This window comes from Ochotona curzoniae, unplaced genomic scaffold (genome assembly GCF_017591425.1).
Source record: "Ochotona curzoniae isolate NIBS_2020 unplaced genomic scaffold, NIBS_Ocur_1.0 contig_2754, whole genome shotgun sequence".
Lineage (NCBI taxonomy): Eukaryota > Metazoa > Chordata > Mammalia > Lagomorpha > Ochotonidae > Ochotona > Ochotona curzoniae.
In genome coordinates, this window is record NW_024465582.1 from 4,082,135 (window position 1) to 4,101,129 (window position 18,995).

The window sequence follows — 18,995 nt, forward strand, 5'->3', positions numbered from 1 at the left end:
GTAGCTGGACAAACGTCAGGAGACTGGTTTCAGTGACTGGGTCTCTCAAATGCTCCCTTCTCTGGTACTTACCCATTCAGCAAGCCAGACAGATCTCTGTCCTTGGTTCATATTAAATGGTCTTGATAGCTTGGGCAGAAACCTGCACTTCATCTTGGGTGGCAGGCACTCAAGCACACATTCACTGCTTTCCCATGTGCGTTAGCATGGGCTGGTGGGAGTGGAACATGCTGGAATGAGCCAGTGCACATGTGAGAGCAGGCATCTTGGGGGTCAGCAGCCTAATACACCAAGCCACAATGCCAGCTGCCCTCTGCCCTTGAAGGAGCAGCTTCCCTACAGGGTGGGAGCTTGCAGACAGGAGAGTAAGTGTCGGGTGAGACGGGTTGGTCACTCAGGCTCTGGCCAAGAAGGCGCTACATGCACACAGCCTACAGAAGGTGGACCCTTGAAGACTCAGAAAGGAGGACACTGAAGACAAACGGCTAATGAGCAAAGGTGGGGGAAGTCTAGATACATGTCCATAAAACCCCTTCGGGTCCTGGGTCTTTTCAGGGAGCCAGGAGGTCAACGGTGTCTTCCTCAACTGGATCTTTGCACCTTTCCCACGGCCTGGGTTGGAGGTGGCATTGCCATGGTCAATTTTATGAAAATGAAGCTGACTTGTTTTTAACTGTATTTGTGAACATATAAACTACTTGGAAAAAAGGAAGACCACTTACGTGCTGTGTACTGGGTGTCAAATAGGGAATCTTGGGAAACGCACACACCGTGCCACTGGCAGTGCTGGTATAAGACCCCAGAAGGGAGGTCAGAGCTGAGAGAGAGAGCCACCTGGCTCACCACAGGATCCTGAAAGACACCCCAACCCTTTGTCCTTAGTTCCACTCCTGTCTGTGCCCACTGGACCGGACCAGCAAGGCCAGCCATACAGCACTGGCACTGGGAGGCAGCCGCAGTGTGCGTCGCAGGTGTGGCCCTGGCTTCAGGCTAAGCGTTCACGGGGTGAGGCTGCTCCTTTCCCTGGATGACACACAAAGCCATCCTTGCCCTGGCTGCAGTGGCTGTCAGCCTCAGGTTGCCTGGACACCCAGGGCTTTGTCACCTCTGACAGTTTCCAGGTGTGAGGGTCCTCCTACAATCCACTAAAGTCCTTGCCTTGCAGGCACCAGGATCCCATATGGGCGCTGATTCTAATCCCGGCAGCTCCACTTCCCATCCAGCTCCCTGTCTGTGGCCCGAGAAGGCAGCTGAGGATGGCCCAAAGCCTTGGGACCCTGCACCCGCGTGGGAGATCCGGAAGATGCTCCTGGCTTTGATTAATCAACTCCAGCTGTTTGGATGCCTGGGGAGTGAATCATCGGATGGAAGATCTTCCTCTCTGTCTCTCCTCCTCTCTGTATATCTGCCTTTCCAATAAAAATAAGTCAATCTTTAAAAAAAAACTATTTATAATTTGCTTTGTGTGCTGTAATGTTTTACGGTATCCCCCAAAACCCAAGTGTTTCATGTTCACCAAAACATTTGGGGGGTAGGGGAGAATGGACAGCGTCATGACCTAGTGACTAAATTTTTACTTTGCATCTGCCTAGGATAGCAATTGAGGACAGTCCAAAGCCTTGGGACCCTGCACCTGCGTGTGAGACCCAAAAGAAGCACCTGGCTCCTGGGTTCGGATTGGCTCAGCTGTGGACATTGCAGTTAGTTGTGGAGTGAACCAGTGGACAGAAAATCTTTTCTTGGTATCCCTTTTCCCTATATTATTTTACTTTCCAATAAAAATAAATAAATTTTTAAAACAGTTTTTTCTTTGGAACGTAGGGGCCCAATGGAGCAGCCTAGTGATACTGTCCTCAGTTTGCGTGCACTGTGATTTCATTTGGCCTGCTGTTTGTGTCCTGGCTGCCCTACTTCCCATCCAGCTCCCTGCGTGTGGCCTGGGAAAGTAGTTGAGGACGGCACAAAGCCTTTGAACCATGCACCCACGTGGGAGACCCAGAAGAAGCTCTGGGCTACTGGCGTCAGATCAGCTCAGCTCTGGATACTGCAGCCATTGGGAGGTCAACCAGTGGACGGAAGATCTTTCTCCTTGTATCTACTAATCTCTGCATATCTTACATTCAAATAAAAATAAATAAATCTTAAAAAAGTTTTTTTTTGTGGGACCTGGCTCAATGATTAAAATCCTTGCCATGTACACGCCAGGATCCCATATGTCTGCCAGTTCATGTCCTGGCTGTCCCACTTTCTATCCAGCACCCTATCTGTGGTGTATGAAAGCATCAGAGAATGTCCTAAAACTCTGGGCCCTGCAGTCATGTGGGAGACCCAGCAGAAGCCCTTGGCTTTTGATTGGCTCACTTCAGCCACTTCAGCCATTTAGGTAATAAAAAGCATATGGAAGATCTTTCTCTCTATAAACGTGTTTGCCTTTCCAATAAAAAAAAAAATAAATGTACAAAACAAAAAAAAAGAGGGTATAAAAAAATTAGTTTGGTGCGCAACGGCCGATGTTATGCCGATCCGAAGCCAGGATCCAGGAACCTCTTCCAGTTATCCCACACGGGTGCAGGGTCCCAAAGCTTTGGGCCGTCCTTGACTGCTTTCCCAGGCCACAGGCAGGGAGCTGGATGGGAAATGGAGCTGCTGGGATAAGCACCGGCGTCCATATGGGATCCCGGGGCATTCAAGGTGAGGACTTTAGCCACTAGACCACATCACCAGGCCCGGCTTGTTTTCTTAAATTGTAGCAAGCATGCTGTAGCACGTTAATGTGCCAATGGTGCCAATATTCCATAGAGGTGTCAGTTGAATTCCTGGCTGTTCCACTTCTGTACCAGCTTCCTGCTAATGGCCCAGGAAAGCAGTGGAGGATTCCCCAAAACATTGGGACCATGAACCCACATGGGCACCTGGAAGAAGTTACTGGCTATTTGGGTAGTAAACCAGCAGATGGAAAATTTCTATAATTCTCTCAAGTAAAAAATTTTAAAACAAAGTTTTTAATTTAAAAGCTAAAAGTCCAAAGAATTGTGCTTACTTTGCTTCACAGGCTTGAGTCACTAGAAACCATATATGATGTGTGGTTGTGACAAATCCAGCTCTCTTAAGACAAATATCTCTGAAGTTGGGCTCCTCCTCTGCCCGGGTATGGTCCATAGTCGCCCTGGTTTTGCACTTCAGGCATGGAAAGGATGCGGCCAGTTGCAGGCCAGGCCCCCCTGAGATGCCGCCCGGTCCCTGAACAGCCCCAGGTCTATGTGACGTCAAGGCATTTATCGTCCAGCTTGTTTAGGCACTGAACTATGATCTTACAGCTTTATTTCATGTACATGTTACAGTTAAATTGCTTTCATGCGTGAGCATTCCCAACTTTGTGCGTCTGACATAAGAATGGATTTCAGGATCCCTACCTGTATGTTACAGAAAGTGAGAATTCAATGATTTCTTGCAAAGCAAATTTCTGGCTGAAGACGACTGGACTCGGTCACTACACACTACACGTACTTGTTCAGCCACTCGATGAGGTTCCTCCTGGCCTCTTCGATATACGGCTTGTCTTCAGGGGCGCAGTCTTCTCTCTTCCGGTGCACAAACCCGTGAGTTTGTCCAGAAAATGTTTTAATCTGATACTCGACTTTGCAGTGTTCCTTCAGCTTCTGGGTCAGCTGTGCGACCTGGGATGGGAAGATGGCAGGACATGTGACCCCCAGGACTGTTCCCGTTCCCCATGCGAGACTCTCCAGTAGCAGTGCTCTAGGTTACAAGCAGGGCCTAGAGAGCAGCGACTGCTCCGCCTTCAGCTGTGTAACTAACGGAGTTCTGAAAAAAGAAAGAACAGCTTATTTGGGTGCAAACAATTGAATCCAGCCATGCAAAAGATCTTTAAAGAACTGGTGGGGGTTTGGAGCAAAAGCCTAGCAATTAAGTTCTCTTTTGCATGGATCGGGATCTCATATGAGCACCAGTTCAAAACCTAGTGGTCCCGCTTCCCATCCAGCACCCTGCTTGTGGCCTGAGAAAGCAGCTGAGGACGGACCATACATCCATGTGGGAGACCTGGCTTAGATAGGTACAGCTCCAGCCATGGCAACCACTTGGGGAGTGAATCAACGGACGAATGATTTTTCTCCTTGGATTTCATTCTCTCTATGTATCTGACTTTCCAATAATAAATGAAATACATCTTTAAAAAAAAGTTGGTGGTGGAGGGAGATCTGCATTGTGGCTCAGTGCATTAAGCGACTGTCTTTGACATCCGTATTTCAGATGGGCACTGGTTTTAGTTCCAACTGCTCCACTTTTGATTCAGTTCCTGCTAATGACCTGGTAAAGCAGCAGCAAATCACACAGTGCTTGGGGCCATTGGACCATGTAGAAGACCCAGAAGAAATTCCTGGCTCCTGCCTTGAGCCGGGCCCACACTTGGTCATTCCTTAAATGACACAAGATCTGTCTCCCTGCCTTTGAGATAACTTTCAAATGATGGGATGTAGATTATCAAAAACCACACTGATGTCAAAATTCCTTGCCCAAACTAAACCTCACTTGTATTCCACTATCCACAAACTTCTTGATCCACCACAAACAGAAGCAGAGAAGCGCCACTTACATGCTCGAGTGGGATGGCAACGTCGTTTTCCGCAAAGATGAACAGCGTGGGGTTCTTGAGATTGTAAATATCTCCAAAGTTCCTGACAATGCCTGAAAGTGGGTTCAGGGGCATGAGAGTGTGCTTCGATCCTTCACAAACTGGGCTGCGAACCCAGGCTGCAGTTCAATCACACTGCACGGCTATAGCTACGTCCTGCACAACCCGGGCCAGCAGGTGGCGAGAGCGAGGCGTCCACGCAGGAGCACCTGCTGCTGATTCATACAAAGGCAGGTTCAAGCCACTTGGGCCCAACAGCACCTGAGTTCATTCCCTTAGTGCCAGCAAATGTTAAAGGCCTTTTTCCCCCGCTTAGATGCTAAGAGTGAAAATAGCACAGTGAGGAACAATTGAGGCAGGTGAGCATCGTTAGTGTAACTAGAGGATCTCCTGGGTATCTTGCCGTGAACACTTTCTGGGCGTCTCATCTCTTTGTCATGGATTTAGCACGCAGGCTCTGCATACGAGCCGTGCTCACGTCCCTGCTCTCATAGCTTTGGTCTGCTTGCTTCCAGAGCAATAAACTGGCATTTGCATTTGGAAGCAGGTTGACTGTTTCACTTCTCGCCGTTCTCTGTGTGTGTGAGCATGTCTCTGTTCGAGAATAACTCTTATTGGGGAAAGAATTTCATCAGCATTGCTTACTAAAAATATAAACAATTAATCAAGTAATTGATCATCAGGACAGGACAAAACATTGTGACCCTCCCCACACCGCCCACCTCCCAGGTAAACAAAGGGAGCCTCGGTGCTGGTGCACAGTGAGTGAAGCCACTGCTGCAATGTGGGCTGCTCCACGTCCTACCCAGCTCCCTCTAGTGCACCCGGGGCATGCAGTGGAAGGAGGCTCATGTGCCTGGGCCCCTACACCCACGAGGGAGACCTGGATACAGCCCCTGGCTCCTTGCTACCTCCTGGCTCAGCCCTGGCCACTGCAGCCACTTGGGGAGAGAATCAGTAGATGGAAGGCCTTTCTCTCGATGTGTAACTCCTTCAGTTACAGAAGTGAATCTTGACAACTAATAACAGTCATAACTAAGAAGGCAAAGGAGACACAGGCCTTGGCAGGGCCCAGGCCCTGGTACCTGCGTGGTCGGCCTGCCCTGACTCCTAAAGACAGGCTGTCTGCACGTCGGGGATCCCTGTTGCTCCAGGAGGCAGAGGGGCGTGCTTTTTGTCGCTCAATCCCGCCATCGCCACCCACCCCCACCACAGACACCTCCCACTTCTGGTGTTGATGACGCACAGGACAACTTACCATAGACACACACTCCAGCCCTGACGTCTGAGTATGTTGACATCACGTGGTGCACGCCAATGCCACCCCAGCAGAACCCCACGACGCCAATCCTCTGGGCACCGCACTGCTGCCTCAGGTACCTCAGCACCGCATCAAACTCTCTACAACAGGGAAAATGAGAAGGCGTGCCTGGCACTGTGCACGGCAGTCAGGTCCCAGCTGGCAGCACCAGCATCCTCGGGTCTACTCACAGCTGCTCCACTTCCCGTGCAGCTTGTTGCTAAGGCACCTGGGAAAGCAGCAGAGGATATGGCCAAGCCCTTGGGACCCTGCACCCACATGGGGGACCCACAAGAACCTCCTGGCCCCTGGCTTCAGCATGGTCCAGTCCTGGCCATTGTGGCCATTTGCAGAGGAGTCAGCAAATAGACAGTTTCTCGCTCTGTAACTCTGCCTCTCAATTAACTAACTACATCTTAAAGGAAGAAAACAAGACAAAAGAAGAAAAGGGAAGGAAAGGGGAAAGAAGCATCAGAGAGTCAGCAGTTACCCTGTGGTCCTCTGACCCATGCCCTTGACCACAGGGCTCGCCCAGCAGCTGTTGTCTGCAACTGTCCATAGGGATTCTAGGTTTAGAGCTCTGTTTTCCCCACTTCCCACCCAAAAGATACAAAGTACTGAGTCACACAGCTGCCAGGCCAGCCACAGCATGCTGAGCTCTTTGCTGAGCCAGTTCTGGCCTGACCTGGGAGCCCCACCCCCACTCTGCTCTTAGACAATGGCCACAACCACCACCATCAGGCTCCCAGATACTCCCCGGGGCTCGATCTCCTCCTGCAAGCCCTAGGCAGTACTGCCTGTCCACTCCCGTGCCCCTGTTTGGACAGTGCCCAGGCTGTGTAAGCCACAGTGGGACCAAGAAGTGCCCTTGGCAGGGGGCTCTTGCAGCGTGGGACTGGGACACATTTCCCATTAGAGGCTGCATGCAGACATGCAGGTCAGCCAGAGAGCTTTGCTTGAACTGATGCAGGCAAATGCTTCATGGCTACAATTTTTTCAAAAGTACAAAGCAGTTTTAGGGCTCTTTTTCTCTTGAAGTGCAATCAGACATGATTCCAAATGATTGTGGAGCCAGCACTATGCTGTAGTACCTAGAGCCACCATCTGTGGTGCTGATAGCCCATATGGGCGCCAGTTCAAATCCTGGCTACTCCATTTCTGATCCAGCTCCCTGTTAACGGGCTGGGAAAGCTGCAGAAGATGGCCCCAGGAAGTGCCTGGGCTCCAGCATCGATAAGAGAGACCCGGATGAAGCTCCATACTTTAACAGAGCCTTCTGTGCCGTTGCAGACATTTGCAAGTGAATCAACAGGTAGAAACTCTCTTTCTTCTGCCTCTCTATCTCTTCTCTCTCTCTCTTTCTCTCTCTCTCTCTCTCTGTCTCTCCCTCTCTTTCTCTCTCATTATTGCTTTCTGTAACTACATTTCAATTAGTTAAATTTTGGCCCTGCACAATAGCCTAATGGCTGAATCCTCCCACTGCATGCGGTGGAAGCCACATTTACACAGGTTTTTGATCCAGCTCTGAAATTTGCCTTCCAGTTCTCTTCTTGTGTGCTCGGAGCGCATTCTTGTACGGTCCAAAGCCTCGGACCATGCACTCACGAGGGAAACCCGGAGGGTTCTCCTGGCTCAGAGATTTGGACTGGCTCAGAACCTACCATTGCAGCCACTTGGGCAGTTAAGCCTGCAGACAGAAGGGCTTTCACTCTGTCCTTCCTCTGTAAATCTGACTTTACAGTAAAAAAACAAATATATATATATATATTTTTTTTAAAAAAACACAGTTTTAACAAAAAAAAAACCATGTGCTTGATGATGTTTCAGAAAAAAGAGATAGCGCTACTCAGTGTCCATGTAGTTTTTTCATGCTGTGTCATGAGCAAGAATTAGGAAATTCTGCAAAACCAAATGCAGCCAGCAAAACATACTACTGTTTCACTGTTAGATTTTCAGGAATGTTTTGATCCACAAAATAACTCCTCACTGGAGAGAAGGAAAAATGAGCACGCCTTCCTGTCAAACTTCTTCAATTGACTTGGACCAACACTGGCACACTCTGGCTGCTTGAGTCTGCACTCTGCTCTTCTAGAAACACCAGGCTCCAGCTCTGGGTGAACTGCCCCTCTTCGCTGAATCTTTGGGCACTGCACCCTGAGGCCCACCAGTCCTGGATGCGGGACAGGCCTGAGCAGGGCAGAGCATCCTGCTGCCATGATGATTGCTTCCAACAGACTTCTGACCTACTCATAACCCAACAGACCAACCAGAACTGCTGCTTGAGGAGCTGGGAAGGCGAGAGCTGCCACAGCTACCCGGCCCACCCAGGGCAAGAGCTGCCTGGGAGTGGAGCCAACACACAGGAGATGGCAGCCAGTTGTCACCAGGATGCCTTCCAAGCTAAGGCCATATCCACCTGACACCAACATCTGTTTTGCTCTCTAACCAACACATTCGTGACTGTGTACACTGCAAACATTCAGGGTGCATGATGGCACTCAGGACCTGAGCTGGGCTCCTCTGCAGTATTCCACGGGCAATGTCTCAAGAGGAAGGCAGCCAGGCTCCCCCATGAGAAGGCAGGCATGCGTCTGTGGCTCTGGGGCACAGTTGGCCACAGCCATGCAACATCCCACATGGAGATAGGATGGCAGCTTCCATGTGGCGACCCGGGCCCACCCCTCCCCGGGTGGCACCACAGTGGCTGATAACTTACTTATCGATCTTTCTGGCATTTCTGCTTTTCACCCACTCGGCGAAGAAAGGTGTAGAAAAGTCATCAGCGGGGTTCCATGCTCCTTGGCCCACAAAGAAATCCGGGAGGATGGCTCTGTGGGACACAGGTATGAAGGAGGCTTGGCTTCAGAGCTGTACCTCCATGCATTATCCAGAACTGCTACACCGAAGACTGCATGTCCCCAAGCACACAACCGAGTGCAGCAGAGGCCAAAGGCCCTGGGCCACAACACCTCGGCTTTCACAACTGCAGGTGTACAGGCCTGAGAGATGACAAGGCCACTGGGAGAGTACTTCCCATGATACAGCCCAGCACAGAACATTATGGGCCCTGGGCACCGGGACCCGTCTTGGTCTACTTCCTGATGGCCCAGGGCCCCTGGCCTTTCCTATTAGTCTCAGGCCAGCGGTTGCACCTGATCATGACCAAGCAACTTTCCCAGACTCCTCCCACACTGCAACGTGGCACAGCCTGCTGCCAGAAGGTAAGGTCTACAGCAGGTCTTACCAGAGTGAGGTTAGACAGAGAATGCACGCCAGTTAACCAGTGTGTGTTGTTCTTCCTAACAATCTGCCCAGGAGAGCCAGAGCTGGCTCTGCTCCAGCCGGGACCTGCTCCCTGCCACGCCAGGACAAACCCAGCCCTTTGGCACTAGCGGGCAGAAGAACACTGAAATGTGGTCACACGACCTTCCCAGGACCCACACTACCCACCAGGCTTCCCAGATCTCACATGGCAGCCTGGGCTCACAACCCCTAGGCTGTCCCAGGAGGGCAGCAACAGGTGATCTGTGTCCCTTGGGACCATAGGTGCCTCTGCTCTTGGCTGTGCTCCTCACTCCAGCTCCAGGCCCCACCACGTGCCTGCAGGGGACAACCCACCCACTCCTCACTGCCTGTGACATGGAAATTTCAGTCTTTAATTCCTGCTCACCCAGCCTCACCTAGGATAGCTGGGATAGCTCCTCTCTCAAGGCCCTGCTGGGAGAAGTAGGAGCTGACTGGGCTCTCAGCTTCTCAAGCACCGAGGAAGGCTGGTCACCTCTTTCCTCTGTGCCTTAGTAAGGCTCTGACTGCGACATGGCACTGAGAGCCAAGACTGAGAGCCTCTCTTCACAGGGCTGTGGCCGCTCGGCTGCTCAAGGCATCAAATGAGTGACAGCAAGACCTCCCTGTGCTGTCTCTGCATCCTGATCCAACACATGGGACCATAACAGGGCCCATTTGAACCTGCAAGACCTGTAGGAGTAAGCACGCATGCACACACAGACACACCATCTCCACAAGGCTGGGGAAACCTGGCCCCAGGCAGACATTCCTGGGTCCATTCTGTGCCTTGGTGGTCTGTCCTAGTATCCTGAGTCTGTGCCTGGACACAGCCCCACGCAGCACAGGGGCAGGGGGTGGTTGGGACAGTGGAGTCACAGGGTCTGATAAGCCTACAGGCCCAGGTGCTCTGAGGAAGGCCTGAGTCCCTGAACTTCATTTCAGATCCCATTTCCCACTTCCCCTGCCCATGTCAAACTAAGGATACAGGTAGCATAAATGAGAACAGAACTGTGTTGTGTCTGATTGTGCAGGCTTATCAAAGGGGGAAAATCAGACTTTGGGCATGTATCTGACTTGAGGCAAAGGAAGAGGATTTTATACTTACGTGTATCCATTCCCTGTGATCATATCGGTTATGTATCTGGTATTGGGTAACTCCCAGCCGAAGATGTCATGAATGACTATCACGGCTTTGCCTGTGTCCACGGGAGGCTTGCTGAGGTAAGCCTTGATGTGCTCCACTTGGACCTCCTGCCCCAATCCGCCATACTCTATCCTGTCACCAATGTCACACGGACAAGGCTGAGCTTCGTTCGCCATTGCTGCTGCTCAAGTTGGACTGCAACGAGAGAGACACACACGTCAGATTCTGAGTCATGTGAATCTTATTATACACTTTTAAGCTGTTGTTACTGATTCATTTGAAAGGCAGAGCTCTAGAGGGAGAGGGAGAGACACGGAGAGACAAATCTTCCATCACGGCTTCCCTTCTCAAATGGCCACAGTGGCCAGGGCTGGACCAGGCCAAAGCCAGAGCATAGAACTCCACGTGGGGCTCTCATGTGGTAGCTGGAGCCTAAGCACTTGGCCTCTATTGCTTCTGCTCTCCTAGGCACATCAGCAGGGAGCTGGAGGGGAAGTGGGGCAGCCGAGATTCAAGCCAGCACCCAAACAGATGGGTGTGGCAGATGGCTATGCCACAACACTGGACCATGTAAGCAAACTATAGCAAGTATTTCATTTTAACCACACCTGGGGCATTCACTGTGTAAGAAATCAGACGCCATGAGATCAAGCCTAATGAAGACCCACTCCCATGACAAACACTAGAAACACCACCTAAAATGCAGCTAACAAGCAGCAATTAAGACAGTGGCATAAAATAAAAACAGTCGATTTATGGGTGAAAAGAAGCCCCTGCTGCGGGGGCCAGTGTTGGAGCAGAAACTGACATCAGATGGGTGGTGCTGAAGAGCCATTGCTGGAGGCACAGCCAGCCCAGAAACTCTACAGCCAGGTGGGTAGGCTTTGCTGTGCAGTGAGGACTTGGGAATGCTGAGATGGGAGGCCATTGCAGAACTGCGCTCCCAAAGGCTCCTGCATGCAAGGGCCGCAAAGCCAAACAATCAACACCGCACTGCCCATGGCCTGGAATATAGTGCAGGAACACATCTCACTGAATTCCATGGTGAGATCCACAGAAACCAATCCTTTGTTGGTTGTCTGGAATTCTGGTAGACATGCTTGGAACACCTGCATACCATATAATCCAGTTCCAAACATGACAGGAGTCCTGGAAATTGATCAGCCGAGATTCAACAAGGTTGAAAGGTAGGACATGGCCTCTCACAGTGCCTGGGTTTGCCCAGGCTCAGTCCTCAATCCAGTTCCTTGTCCACAGGGACTCTGGAGAACAGGCCATATTTTAAGGGCTTGGGTATCCCCCAGCCATGTGCAAGATGCAATGGGGTTCCTGATTCCTGGCTTTGGACCAGCTCTGCACACTGTTGCAAGCACTGGGAATGAACTGGCCAATACAACACATCTCTCTCTCCTTCCTTCCCCTCACTCCCTCCTTTCCTCTTTAAAAAAAAAAAAGAAGAAGAAGAATAAATTAGGTGAAGACATTCTACAATCCAGAAATGGATGCATTCTGTGAAGAAACTGACAGGGGTGTGTGTGTGTGTGTGTGTGTGTGTGTGTGTGTGTTCTTGCACACTGTGAAGCCGAAGGATATACTTTGTGCACTGATGGACCAGAAACACAACCACATAAACAGAACAGGCCAAATGCTGTCATATTCATCGTTGGTGGTTAGACTGTGTCTCTCATAAGTTCACACCCTTCCCCTGGTTCCTGACTGTGACTTTACTTGGAAACAAAGTCCTCACAGAAGGTCAGGGAGGCCACACTGGATTAGCACAGGCCTCCCGGTCCATGGCTGGCCAGGAGGACAGGGCTGGTTAGGACCCAGGAGGACAGGGCTGGTTAGGACCCAGAGATGGTGCCCCAGGAGAGAGGGCAGCATGGACTAGAGGACATGTACACCCAAAAGGAAGATCAGACTGACTGCCAGGCACTCCTGCTGCAGTTTCACGTGGACATGATTCTGGAGCCACCCTTTGAGGACTCAGGGACTTCAGAAATTCCTGGTCATTGCCTCAGCCTCCTGTTCTGTCTTCTGATGATAACGGCTTCTCAACAGGAGTGTCTTTGGACACACCCTGTAAGGTTATCTATCTTCCCTTGAAAATGTGGCCAAGCAGGTGCAGTAATTGCCGCCTCCCAAAGAATGCCCACCTTCCCAGAGCTGCGCCGGGCACAGCAGCTAGGCCCTGCCTGAGTGTTCAAGGCCAAGTTCCCCAGAAGCATGGCCAGCAGAACTCCTGCGGGAACACTCCCTGGAACCCCTCCTGCTGCACTGAGACCACATCTTCTGCACACACTGTCTTGGATGTCTGCTGCCCCTGACAAACAACACTTTCAATAAAAGGTAATTTTCAGGCAGTGGGCAATAGCCTGACACCTAAGGCACCTGCAGCCAAGAGCAACATACCTGGGTTCAATTTCCAGCTCTGACTTTTGACTTCAACTTCAGCCTAAAGCAGACTTTGGGGTGAGGCGGTGATGGCCCAGAGCACGGGATCCTTGTCACCCACCAAGGAGAACTGTATTGAGATCCTGGCTCCTGACTTTGGGGCTGACCCAACAGCAGCCAGGCCCAGGTAGCAGTGACTTCCTGCTAGGGAGTCCAGGACCAGGGGTGTCTGTCTAGTGAGCAGAGCCAAGCAGCGGTCATCTGTGGAAGACACTGGAGGCACCTGCTGTTCTTTCTGACCAAGGTTTCTCTGTGCTGCTCTAACAGACCTAGCTCACGAGAATGCTGTGCATTCTGGGCAAAGTTTCACAGAAAATGCTTTCTGTTGTCTTTATTGAGTCTCGACTGCAGAGTTAACTTCTACCCAATGAACCAACCCACACTGTCACTCCTCAAGCCTCTCCTGGACCAACCATCAGAACTGCTCTTTCACAGCCTAGAAAGCCCAGGACCTCCTCCAGGGTGCCTCTCAATGCAGGCAGGAGCTCGGCTTGCTGTTACTTCCTCTGCTGTGTTAGCAGTAACTGATTTGTACCATACACACTCCCTTGTCCATGCTTAATGAGACACGAATTCCAGTCATTAGAACTACAAACTCTTGCAACCATGGCAGCATTTGCTGATTGAGCCATGGATGTAAGCTCTCTCTCCAGCTTTTTGCCTCTCCAAAAAAAAGAGAGAGATAGAGAGAGAGCAATGTAGGAAGGAAACAATGTTGGGAGGGAAAGTAAGAAAGTGAAAGAGAAAGAGAGAAGAGAAAGAAAGAAAGAAAGAAAGAAAGAAAGAAACAAACAAACAAACAAAGGAAGAAAGGAAGGAAGAAAGATGAGATGGAACCCAAGGGAGGAAGGAAGGGAAAGAGAAACTGAAAGATAACAAAAGAAAGAATAAAAGAAAGATCATTTACAAAGAAAAAGTAAAAGCACCTTCCTGCAGATATGAAAAGCATGTACTGGAGCTGGAGCTGTGTTACAGCATGCTAAGCCTCCGCCTGTGGTACCAGCATCCTGTTGGAAGCTCCACTTCTGAACCAGCCTGTGTTTGTGGCCTGGGAAGACAGTGGAGGAGGGCCAGAGCCAGGCTGCTGCACCCACATGGCACATCCAGAAAAAGCTCCTGGCTCCTGGCTTGGGATCAGCCGAGCTCTGGCCACTGCGCCCTTCTGCAGAGTGAACTGGAGGACAGAAGATTCTCTGTCTCTTCTCTCTCTGAAACTCTGCCTTTCAAATAAAAATAAATAAATCCTTTTAAAAAAGATGTAATAAGGATTTTATTTCACTCATGAGATTGGAAAGAGGTTCTAACTGGCTCATAGGAAACGTAAAAGAGCCCAGGTGTACACATGGTGGAGAAATGCTAAGATGAGTTGCAAATGGGCCTGGCGGCGTGGCCTAGTGGCTAAAGTCCTAGCTTTGAATGTGCCAGGATCTCCTATGGGCGCCAGTTCTAATCCTGGCAGCCCCGCTTCCCATCCAGCTCCCTGCTTGTGGCCTGGGAAAGCAGTTGAGGACAGTCCAAAGCCTTGGGACCCTGCATTCATGTGGGATACCCGGAAAGAAGTTCCTGGTTCCTGGCTTCAGATCGGCACAGCACCGGCCATTGCAGTCACTTGGGAGTGAATCATCAGACAGAAGATCTTCCTCTCTGTCTCTCCTCCTCTCTGTGTATCTGACTTTGCAATAAAAATAAATCTTTTTTTTTAATTGTTATTAACATTGTATTATGTGATACAGTTTTATAGGCACTGGGGATTCCCCCCGCCCCTCTCATATATCTTTTTTTTTAATAAAAATAAATCTTAAAAAAAAGATGAGTTGCAAATGCAGATGAAGTGTTTTTCAAAGGAGACAGGAATGTCAATTAGTTTTCTGGCAGACTGGGCAGAATTTTCAAATTTATTGAGCTGTCAATGACCTCTGAGTCGCAAAGTGACTCAAATAGAATGAACAAAGCCAGAGGCAGGCCGTCTGTTTGGCGGGTGACCCACACATGGGGACATTTTTCACTCATGTGTGGTCCCTCTGCATGTGGTAGAGTCCACTTCCAGGACTGTGTCTGGCACACATTTCCTGTGGGTTCTCACTATACACGTGTCAAGAAAAGCATTTTTGTGGCTCAGCAGGCGTGTTTGGGGCTATCCCCGGCCACTTGAGTTCTGGCTTCTGGTCTCCATGGCAACAGCTCTGTAAGTCCAGGTGCTCCTAGAGATGCCCGGATGGCCAGGACACACCGTGTATGAGGTAGTCAGCGAGTTCAGGGTCACCAGCTTGGAAGCCACTCCCTGCCACCACCTCGGTGTTCCCTCCTGCACACCTGTGACTTTCACCTTATCATGTGAGGGGGCGGTACCACATGGTTATGTAACCACTCCCCCCATAAAGGCTCGTCATAGAGAAGGGCTCGCTCTCTCTTGGTCCTGTGCTTCTGTTGCTCTGGCACTCCGACTCTTGGCCTCCCCAGGACAGGTATCCCCTGAGCATGGCCCCTGTGTTTGTATTCCTCATCCTCTGTTCACTGCTTCAGCTGGACAATGGAGATAGCAACGCTAAGATGCTTTTTATTTCTATCGTGTGTGCTATCCAGAGTTCCAGTAGTGGAACCTGGGCAGAGAAGCCAAGGAAATGTGAATGTCTGCAGCTTTGTTAGTGTGTCCAGGTTACCTGTTGCATGTCTCTTAGGATAAGCTATATTGTTGGGGAAGCTGGGACATAGGTCTTCTGGTTAATGGATGCACTTCTGGGTAATGACATTTGTTCCTATTAAGGTTATGATTGGTTGCACTGCCATATGGACTTGTGATTTGTTATTTCTAGTGAGCTGTTATTACTGAGCGTGGTTAATAAAGACTCCTTAATAAACCTTAGACATGCCTGGCGTGATCTCACTCATACCCCATATCAGTCCGTGCAGAAGCACCTGACTTCAGCAGAGTGGCATTCCCACAGGATGTCGCACACATGTGGACGGCCACAGGCCCACTCCTCTCCAGAGTGACTGCTGGGTCTCCTCCGGCCAAAGAGCACTATGGAGTGGGGGAGTGTCTCCTCCACGTGGAGCTCCTGGTCTCCTCCTGCCCTCTGTTGGGGCCTTCCAGAAGCACTCCCTCCCTCGCTGTGGACTTGCCCTTCTTGACTTCTGTTTTGAATCAGCTGTAACATCAGCCTGTTCCCTCTTTAATGAATATGACATCATCTTCATCATGTGCTCAATTACAAATCTGAACACATGTCACAAGTTTACCTTCTACTGACAAGGCTCTTTTAGCAAGGTAATCAAACACTAGTTCCTATTCCCCACTGGAATAAAGCAAGGCGAGAGGCCAATGTAGTGGCGCAGAGAGCTAATCCTCAGCCCTGTGGCGCTAGCATCCCACATGGGCACAAGTTCATATCCCAGTTGCTCCACTTCCCAGCCAGCTCCCTGCTTGTGGCCTGCGAAAGCAGCAGAGGATGGCCCAGAGCCTTGGGACCCTGCACCCGCATGAGAGACCTGGAAGAGCTCGTGGCTCCTGACTTCAGATTGGCTCAGCTCAGGCTGAACCAATGGAGTATACCAGTGAACCAGTGGCTGGAAGACCTTCTCCAGTTCTCCTTTTTCTGTAAAATCTGCCTTTGTAAATAACAAATGTAAAGAAAAAAAAAAAAAAAGCAAGGTGAGAGCACGCCTTGAGCGTGGCTGTCCTCCTTCCACACTGCCAGGGTTTAAACATCTCCAAGGTCACACTGAGACACAGGGCAAGCACAGCAAGTCGAGGAGCAAGTGTCTGAGCTCTCCGGACACTGAGACACCGACAAAGCTCAGTACACACATCATGGGTGTTCAAGTTAGACAGACACCCCACACATCCAAACAATAGCTATCATCCATTCCATTCTTTCTTGAATTGAGGAAAACCCAGAATATATTTGTGAGTATCTTACTAGGTTTTATTTGGAAAGCTTATTTGAAACGCCCTCCTTCCCTTCTCTGGGTATCTTATTCCACTTGTTAGCATTCATCATCATCAGTGCACTCCATTGTTAGAGGACTTGGGCTTTTAAGCCTTTTTCTTGTTCCTTCCCCTCCCAATAAAATTACAGTTGCTAAAACAAAAACAAACAAAAAAAGAGATGTCCCAAGATAACACACACAAGAGCTGGCAGTTTCCAGTCCCAGTTAAACATTGCAGGAACTGGGGCCTGACACAGTAGCCTAGAGGGTAAAGTCCTTGCCTGGCATGTGCCAGAATCCCCAAAGACCCTGCACCACGCTACGCCACCCTGAGCCTCCTGGCTTTGGATCAGTCTGACTCTGGCTGTGGAGGCCATTTAGGGAGTGAATCAGCAGATGGAAGATTTTTCTCTCTGTCTTTTCTTCTCCCTTTATATCCGACTTTCCAATTAAAATAAATAATTCTTTAAGCAACAACAACAATAAAACATCACAGGTACTGGCTTGACATCTGCTCCGACGTACCACTGGGGCAGGAGCCTGCACCTGATGGCCACCAGGGTTGCAGAACTCCCAGCAGACAAGGTGAGGCCACTGTCACCACACAAGCTTCAGCTCCTCCAACCACTTAGTTTTCAGAGGTACCAGGTTTGGAGAGCATCAGAAAGAAAGCTACCTGCCACGCACACGCACCGGCCCATCCAGCTGCTTGTCTGGCTTTTCCTCTGGCCCTGCACAGGCTACCCGCAGACACCAGTTTCTGAACTTTAAATGAGCTTTGAAAACAACAGGTGGCCTTTCCAGACAACAAGTGGGCCTGCCCAGCTTGGCAGGCCTGGCCTGACGCCGGGTACGTACGCGCTATAGATTCTTGGCAGCAGCTCTGGGGCATCTAGGATGCCCCACTCTGCCCCCCTCTGAATCTGCACCCCGAGGAAACACATCAAAGGCCCGGGGAAATTGCCATCAAATATGCTCGTAGCTTCTGCAGTTTCACATTCCAAAAAACAAAGTAACAAACAAACAAACAAAAAAACCAAAAAGAAACAACCAAACAAATACAGTTTGCAACTGAGGTATCCAACTGCAGAGAAAGTTACAAAGTGCAAGGAATGGCTCCGTAAACCACAAATGGAGTTTGCATGCAGCTTTCTCTGAGTGTTTTTAAAGCGTGGCTCAGTTAACCCAGGAACTCCTGCCTATGGCCTGCGCAGCTGCCTCGGAGGCTGGGACTCCGGGGCTATTTTTTCCTGCAAGCGCGCTGTAAAACCTTCATGCAACTTAGATTTGGGCATGCAAGTCGGTAGGCTCCTCACCTGTCGGTAAGCTCCTCACCTATGCGCTCCTCACCTGGGGCACCCCAGGGCCTCCCCGACTCCTGGGACACGTACCTGCTCGGCAGCTCCGCTCTGCTCCCCGCGGGGCGGGGGTGAGGGGGGTGAAGCAACGGGGCCGCCAGGGGCGCGCGGGAGCCGGGAGCCGGGCGGGGACGGTGGACGGTGGAGGGAGGTGCCTCAGTGGGGAGGGAGGGGTAGCGCTGAACAAATTCGCAGCCTCTTGGGAAAGCCGGAGCCGGGAGGAAATAAGGGGAGGGCAGAAGTAGGAAGGGGAGCCAGTCGGGGCGGGATCCGAGCGGGCTGTGGAGGGAGGTGAGCAAACCGAAGGGACAGGGAAGGAGGACAGTGAGTCTGGCTCCTTGGCCTGGCAACTTACATTGTAAATCAGAAGGAGCTGGGTTTTGTTGTCGTTGTTCTAAATGAATATTTGCCTTACATATTAAGAAAAGTATTATTTTTAAAAATTTGAGACTCAGAGCTTCCACCCACAGTTCAACGTCCAAGCAAATGCCCTCTAGCACGGGCTCTCCCCCTGTAAGTCGGGGAGCCTGGGAATTAGCAGGAAGTGGGATCCCCATTCACACCCAGGCAGCCTTAGTGTGGGGTGAATGGGACTTCATCAGCAGGCTCATCCACCTGCCCCAACACCTGGACGATTTGAACAAAAAAGTAATCTCAGGGCTCATCCTCGCCCTTCCTGGCCATGGATCTGGTCTAGACACCTGGCTGGCCTTATGATCTCTTTTCCTGTTGGCCACAGTAGGTAGGAAGAGGGTGAGGAGGAGAGGAGACCCTTTGGACATGTGAGTGCGGAGAGAGGGAAGCTCAGGCCCCTGCTCCTGTGGCCTGGGGGTGGGAGGAGAAACATTACCTGCTTGGCTGGGTTCATTGGAT

The 18,995-nt window shown here is 50.6% G+C and overlaps 2 protein-coding genes across 3 annotated transcripts in view; both read right to left on the minus strand.

Moving 5' to 3' along the window:
• Positions 1-18,174, minus strand: part of LOC121154432 (carboxymethylenebutenolidase homolog) — a 34,085-nt gene extending 15,911 nt beyond the window's left edge. The window contains exon 1 of one of the 2 annotated variants that reach the window (XM_040977400.1): positions 18,156-18,174. The gene's annotated coding sequence lies outside the window, so the exon portion shown is untranslated. Of the gene's footprint in view, positions 1-8,667; positions 8,752-18,155 lie in introns of those variants that run through there. The other variant, XM_040977399.1, reaches the window with a different exon arrangement.
• On the minus strand, positions 3,293-18,188 carry LOC121154431 (carboxymethylenebutenolidase homolog). The gene is made up of 6 exons (XM_040977397.1): positions 18,156-18,188; positions 10,342-10,575; positions 8,668-8,781; positions 5,910-6,052; positions 4,613-4,704; positions 3,293-3,677 (listed from the first exon to the last, which is right to left on the minus strand). The coding sequence occupies exons 2-6, from the start codon at positions 10,554-10,556 to the stop codon at positions 3,498-3,500; spliced, it is 744 nt and encodes a 247-aa protein (XP_040833331.1). The 5' UTR covers positions 10,557-10,575; positions 18,156-18,188; the 3' UTR covers positions 3,293-3,497.
• Positions 18,189-18,995: the final 807 nt, after the last annotated feature.